Source organism: Gekko japonicus, unplaced genomic scaffold, assembly GCF_001447785.1.
Source record: "Gekko japonicus isolate JY-2015 unplaced genomic scaffold, Gekko_japonicus_V1.1 scaffold3271, whole genome shotgun sequence".
Classification (NCBI taxonomy): domain Eukaryota; kingdom Metazoa; phylum Chordata; class Lepidosauria; order Squamata; family Gekkonidae; genus Gekko; species Gekko japonicus.
In genome coordinates, this window is record NW_015169882.1 from 48624 (window position 1) to 56053 (window position 7430).

A 7430-nucleotide genomic window follows, 5' to 3' on the forward strand; every position below is an offset into this window, starting at 1 on the left:
CACCAGCCTGTACAGGTAATACCATAGACACCAGACATGATGGCAGCTAGCTGACAAAAGCTCAGTAGCACCTTTAAGACTAACACACTGTATTGCTGCATAATTATTACTGTGGCACAAGAAAGCCAAACACTCTTTTCCAATCTCACTTCACTGCCTGTCCTCAAATTCACAGAGAAACCCAAACAATCTCATTTTTGGTAGAATTACACCCTCCCCTCCTCCACCTGGCTGTTGTGCCTCCTATATGAAGCAGGGTGATTTGGCAAATGCAAGCCAATGCCAGTGGTTTGCATGCACCAACTTACACAGCAGAACCAGAGCTTCCAATTTCAGCACTGGAGCTAGGGATGCCAGCCTCCAGGTGGGACCTGGGGATCCCCTGGAATTACAGCTCATTTCCAGTCTACAGAGATCAGTTTTCCTGAAGAAAATGGATGTTCTGGAGGGTGGACTCTATGGCATTGTGCCCCACTGAGGTCCCAGTCCTCCCCAGGCTCCATCTCCAACACTCCAGGAGTTTCCCAACCTGTATTGGGCCACCCCCTCTCCACCCAGCACCCCATGTGGCTGCGCAAAGCAAGCTTTGCAGGAAGGGGGGAAATAACAAGGGCTGCACAAGGCACCCAGCCTCCCCAAGCCAGCGATCCTACAGGGAAGCCTGCTCTCTCCCTCCCCCTCCCTCCACGTGGCTGCTCAAGGCAAGCTTTGCAGGAGGGAGGGGGGGAAACAACAAGAGTTGCTCAAGGCATCCAGCCTCCCCAAGCCAGCGATCTTGCAGGGAAGCTGGCTCTCTCCCTCCCCACCTTCCCAAGCTGGGGAAACAACAACAACGTGGCATGTGGCTGCTCAAGGCAAGCCCCAGACTGGCTGCAGCCTCCATAGCCCGCAGGGGCAAGCTCTCCACCAGCTACAAAAGCCACAGCCAGCCTGGGCACTCTCTACCCTCCCCACCCTCGCTGGAGCCTAGGCCAGCTCCTTACCTTTCTGCACAGGAACTCTGAATGCACTAAAACCCTGTGCAGCTTACAGCTCCACCAGCCCCAACTGAGGACTTCTGGGAGCTGGGGGTGGGGCTTAGGGCTTCCAGGAAACAAGCCCTGACTTCCCTCCCTCCCAGTCCCAACCCATCCGGCAAACTCAGTCTTGGAAAGTGGAAGGGAATTAGGGAAACCCTCCGCTTTCAAAGGTGGGGGAGCTGGGAGCAAGGCTGGCTGGAGGAACCAGTTGCCCCCGGGGGAGGCTTAGCACCTTCTGGGAAATTTTGGGAGGGCTGGCACCCCGGAGCCCCCACAAACTTTACGCCGGTGGGCGTCCCTCCCTGCTCTCCGCTTTCCCACGGGGGGGGGGGATTTGCTTATCAATCAGTCCGCTCAAACAGAACTCACATTCATTGTCGGTCTTCCTTCAGACCTCACTCACAATCATCGTTATTTCGCTCGATCTCTCACGCTTGCCCCAGTCGAACTAGCTTGTTCCCGAAGGCCACTCAGCAACCGGACCGTCAGGGTGGAGGGAAGCCTCTATTCTCCGGCAAATAGCCGTCAAAGAGGCTAACCCTCAAAAGCCCTCTGTGCTAATTGCTCCTCCGAGGATTGGAGAGAGCGACCGCCATTGGTAGTCCACTTCTGGCTTCCATCGACTCTGTTTCCAAAGCACGTAAGTTCCTGAGAGTGCAGCTCGGGGAGCCATCTGAGGATGAGAAGAAAGAAGATGACAGCAAATCTGATGGTGAACTGGACTTGGTGTCTTCCGACGAGGACTCTCTTTCTGAAAAGGGGGCAGCTGCCCCCAAACGCCCATAAAAATTGAGGATTAGAAAAGATAAGAAAAAATAAAGGCTGAAGGACTAACTATGGGATGCTCTGGGGTTTTTATTTTTTATTTTATTTTTTTATATTTACATTTATATCCTGCCCTCCCCGCCATTTGGCAGGCTCAGGGCGGCTAACAACATATATAAAAATACATTAAAATTCCATTAAAACTGTCAATATAAAATCATACTAGTATGACCACATCAGCAGTTGCTTCGACTTACGTATTCCTCAGTTAGAATATATATTATTGGGTGTGAATTATAGCCATAAAAACATGTTTAACCCTAAGATTTAGTAGCAATGTAGATCTTCGCAAGCACTAAGCATTCCTTTAAGATCAGTGATCTCCAACATAGTGCCCCTGCATATATAACCTGTTGTTATGATCTCCTATTCTTGGGGTTTTAGTTATTAGTGGTTTACTTTCCTTTCTCCCTAGTTGTAGTTTCCCTTTCCTAATTTTCGGTTATAGTTTGTAGTCTATTGAAAAAATCCAATAAAAACTTCCCCTCAGGGGGACTTAAAAAAAGAAAGAAAAGGTTGTTATGTGTAAACTTTATTGTGACCTTATTGAAAGCACAGCCACCTGCTTCAGCAAGTATGTTGCAGGTCAGAAGCTACAAACCTTCTCACTAGGAGTCTTTGACACAGTATGAGGGTGACATGGTAGACCTAGAGAAATGAAAACTGTTCTTTTTGGAGCAGAGTGTCAGGCTAGAGAGAGGCTTGAGAGATGACAGGAGCTAAGCCTGCAAAGTCTTATGGGAGAGAAACCAAACTGAGAGGCCTCAGCTAATCCAGGCTGTGATAGAGAAATGCCCCAGGCTCACTGATTTTTCTGCCACAATGAGACGAGGGGGGGGCAGCCCCCTCTTCCTTTCTCATGGGGAGCAGTTCCTCCTGCACTTTCTGCGAGTTGTCTGGGCAAGAGATCCTCTGAACGCTGTTCCCTTTACCCATCCTGAGCCTTACATCCTTTACCTACTCCCTTCCGGGGTGCCATCTCTGCCTGGCGTGATCTCTGAGGAGGGAATCTGCTTTTTCTTTCAGCGTCCCTTTTCCTTTGAGGAGGTGTCCATCGATTTCACTGAGGCAGAATGGGCCCTGCTGGATCCGGGACAAAGAGCTCTGTACAGGGAAGTCATGCTGGAGAACTATGAGAATGTGGCCTTTCTGGGTAAGGATCTTTCCTTGGTGCCAAAGGTGCAAATTGCTGCCATTGTGAGGAGGCATGAATCAAAATATTGGATAGCTATTCACCATTTAGAGGCCTGTCCCGCTACTTAGAGGGGAGGGGAGCTATGTCTCCCTGGCACAGCATCTGCTTGGCATGTAGAAGGTCCCAGTTTCAATCCCCGGCATTTCCAGTAAAAAGTATCAGATAGGAGGTGATGGGAAAGACCTCTGCCTGAGACCCCGGAGAGCCCCTGCTGGACTGAGTAGACAACACAGACTTCAATGGACGAAGGGTCAGATTCAGTAGGAGGCAGCCTCATGTGTTCCTGGGTGTGTTCTTGCCCAGGGGCAACAGAGGCCAGTGTTGTGGCCATCACCCACGCCAGAGAAGGTGTCCTGGCCTGTGGCAAAGGGAGGGATGGGAGGCCCTCAAAAGGACTCTGGAAGGGGCTGGATCCTCATTTCTCTGTTGCCAGCCTTTACAACACACCCTTCCCCCTGAATGGGATCCCAGACGTCCGCTCATCCTGAGATCTGGAAGCCGCAATCTCCCTGGGTCACTACTCTTTATACCTGAGCAGCACCCAGTTCAGTGGGTTCATGAGAAGAGAGCACAGAAGTTAAGCAGACCCCCTTTTAAATAAATAAAGGTTAGTTAAGGATTTAAAAATAAAACATCACTGAACAGCAGCGTTGCTGCAGTTCAACTGCAGAATTACAAGGAAAGCGAACTGTTCTATGTAATACATGCAATACTTGGTGACACCTCTTGTTGCAGCATAAATATTCCAGCTGTAGCCTAAGTTGGTTTACAGAAAACTATTCATCATGATGCAGCAAGAAAATATCAAGAAATTAACTCTGTTATAAAAGCTAAAGAATTTTTAAAGTCTCTGCTGGGAAAATCAGAGGATGAACAAAAAGAAGAGGACAGCAAGTCTAGTGGCGAGTTGGACTCTGGCTCTTCCGGAGAGGACTCTCTATCTGAAAAGGTGGCAGTTGCCCAAAAAAGTTCTTATAAGCTATGGAAAAGACGGGGAAAAGAGAAGTAAAGGCTGAAGGACTCTGAATTGTGCCTTGGAAGATGATGAAAAGGAATGATTTGGGGGTAGTGTCTTTAGACAGTGAAGTTGTAAGAGTTTTACAAAGAAAAATTATTCTTGATTTTTGACTCAGTTTGTTATATGCTTAAAAGAAGGGACGTTTTTACTGTAACCAAGCCAATGATGATCTCCTCTCTTGGGTTTTTAGGTAGTTGTGGGTATCTTTTCTTTATCCTGTATATGTAGTTCCCCTCCCTGTTTGTCTGTAGTAGTTTTTTGTAGTTTGCAAAAATAATAAAAAATAATAATAAAAAATCCCCTCCGGGGGCTTAAAAAAAATACTAGCATGGCATGAGCATAAATTTAGCCTGGTTTTCCTCTTGTCTACAAGTGTATTATACCTAGGGTCAGGTGGTCCTAACGACCCAATCAAGAGTCCTCCTTGATGAAATTTTCCAGAGGCTGTCAACACCCTCCTAATCCCCCCTCCCTCCTGGCTACACAGCAGGATAGAGGTTCTCATAGTTAACCAATTACTATTAACCAATGACTGCATTCTTTTTTTTTTAGGTCAAGAAACTTTTATTTTTCTAGTATATTTCACATGTTCAAAATAAAGTTTTATATTCAATTTCCCTTCCCCCTCCTTTCCCTCCAATGGCTTCCCACAATGCATTTCCCCTGTGTTTCAAAAGTCTTATGTTTTTCAAGATAACAATTTTACACTTAATATTGATCTAAACAAAGTAAATTTCGTTTTACATCCCAGTTTTTTTCTAAGTAAGTCTTGAAGTCGTTCCATTCTTCATAGAATTCGTGGTCTTCTTTATTATTCAGTTTTCTTGTTATTTTGTCCATTTCTGCCATAAACAGAACTTTTTGTATCCAATCTTCTATTTCTGGTATTTTCTCTTGTTTCCAACATTGTGCATAAACCATTCTCGCAGTTGTTATTAAATACCAGAATAAAGTCTTTTTCTTTACGTTTAGTTCTTCCATTTTAAGTCCCAAAAGCAGAATCTCAGGTGCTTTCTTAAAGGGAGATTTCAATATTTTTTGCATTTCGCTGTGGACTTTTGTCCAAAAGTCCACAGCTTTTTCACATGTCCACCACATATGGTAAAATGAGCCCTCATGCTTCTTACATTTCCAGCATTTACTAGACATGTTCTGATTCATATTTGCTATTTTCTTTGGTGTCATGTACCATCTATACATCATTTTATAACAATTTTCTCTAACATTGGTACATGTCGATATCTTAATAGAAAGAGATTCAGTGAGAGTGGCACTCTTCGGAAGCATCAGAGAACCCACACAGGGGAGAAACCTTTTGAATGCTCAGAGTGTGGAAAGAGATTCAGTGAGAGTGGCCATCTTCAGAAGCATCAAAGAACCCACACAGGGGAGAAACCTTTTGAATGCTCAGAGTGTGGAAAGAGGTTCAGTCAGAATGGCAATCTTCAGCAGCATCAGAGAACCCACACAGGGGAGAAATGTTTTGGATGCTCAGAGTGTGGAAAGAGATTCAGTCACAGTAGCAGTCTTAAACTGCATCAGAGAACCCACACAGGGGAGAAACCATTTGAATGCTCAGAGTGTGAAAAGAGATTCAGTCGGAGTGACAGTCTTCAGAAGCACCAAAGAACCCACACAGGGGAGAAGCCTTTTGAATGCTCAGAGTGTGGAAAGAGATTCAGTGAGAGTAGCAGTCTTCAGAAGCACCAAAGAACCCACACAGGTGTCCGATCCCCGTAGGTCTCAACTCAATACACGTTTGTAGCAAAGTTATATTTTATTGAGGCCATGAAAGGAACTGGAACACGATCACTGAGAAGAATAACTACAGCAGTTAGCGCACAAGATAATAAAGCATATTCAAAAGGGTAATAACCAATTATGCTGGTTCCCGCCTGAGCGAGGGCTTCTCCATTCGCGGTCAAAGCCTGGGATTCAACTGTTCCCAAAAGATAAACAATTATGCAGTTCACACGCCCTACTTCATTATAGACATTGCAAGCCTCCTCTTCCCCACACCTGTGTCCTTGCTGATTACTACGGTTCCAAGCAAGCTGTGAGAAACAGAGATATCACTAACAAGGCAAGGCAAACCATCAAAGCATTACAAATGGAAAACTACATAAGAGAGGGGGGGAAGGGTAATTGGACCAAGCAAGCATCACACAGAGGTCTTTGGCAGCTTGCTGACAACAGGGGAGAAACCTTTTGAATGCTCAGAGTGTGGAAAGAGATTCAGTCGGAATGGCAATCTTCACCTGCATCAAAGAACCCACACAGGGGAGAAACCTTTTGAATGCTCAGAGTGTGGAAAGAGATTCAGTCAGAGTGGCCATCTTCAACTGCATCAGAGAACCCACACAGGGGAGAAACCTTTTGAATGCTCAGAGTGTGGAAAGAGATCCGGTCTCAATAGCAGTTTTCAACATCATCAAAGAACCTACACAGGGGAGAAACATTTTGAATGGTCAGAGTGTGGAAAGAGATTCAGTCGGAATGGCAATCTTCACCTGCATCAAAGAACCCACACAGGGAAGAAACCTTTTGAATGCTCAGAGTGTGGAAAGAGATTCAGTCAGAGTGACCATCTTCAACTGCATCAGAGAACCCACACAGGGGAGAAACCTTTTGAATGCTCAGAGTGTAGAAAGAGATTCAGTCACAATAGCAGTCTTCACCTGCATCAAAGAACCCACACAGGGGAGAAATCGTTTGAATGCTCAGACTGTGGAAAGAGATTCAGTTGGAATGGCAATTTTCAAGTGCATCGAAGAACCCACAGAAGGGGGAAAAATGTAGCTGCTTAGCCCTGAAAAGAGTTTTTCTCCTATTTCACACATAAAAAACAATCACAGACCATAGAAAGTATTGAAAAGATATAAACTGCTGTAAGACGCTGGAATCTACACAGAAACCTTACACTAACCGGGAAGAAATGTTATAAATACTCAGAATGTGGAAAGAGCTTTATCCATGTTCAAAACCTCAGAAAGATCCCACAGGGAAGAAAGCAAGGAATGGTAAAGGGCTCTGCTGGATGAAGAATCAGCTAAGCTCTCCTTTAGCATCGAGGAGTCCTCTCAGAGAAGGAACCTTCTCAATGCTCAGAGTGTGGGCAGAGGTTGAGGCACAGATCCAATCTTCAGTTTCCTCACAGAATCCATACAAGGGTGAAACTTTCCCATAGCTGATTCTGATGAGGTTCTTTGAATGCCCAAGCACTGGATGTTCAGAAAGGCTGAGAATGTAGTTACACGAAGGCCTTTTTAGTTTCCCCCCCTTCTCTGTGAAGCTTGTTACTTCAGGTTATCTGCCATTCTAGCTCTGGCATCTTCAAAACCAGCAAAAACAGTTCCTTCCCCAAATTGTATGA

At 45.5% G+C, this 7430-nt stretch overlaps 1 protein-coding gene across 1 annotated transcript; it reads left to right on the forward strand.

Annotated features, from left to right (window-relative positions):
- Window positions 1–5338: 5338 nt before the first annotated feature.
- On the forward strand, window positions 5339–6864 carry LOC107115700 (zinc finger protein 2 homolog; the record flags this gene model as incomplete). The annotated part of the gene is made up of 2 exons (XM_015417459.1): window positions 5339–5780; window positions 6254–6864. Coding segments are annotated over 2 exons (1053 nt in total), but the record flags the coding sequence as incomplete, so codon positions are not given.
- Between the last annotated feature and the right edge of the window lie 566 nt (window positions 6865–7430).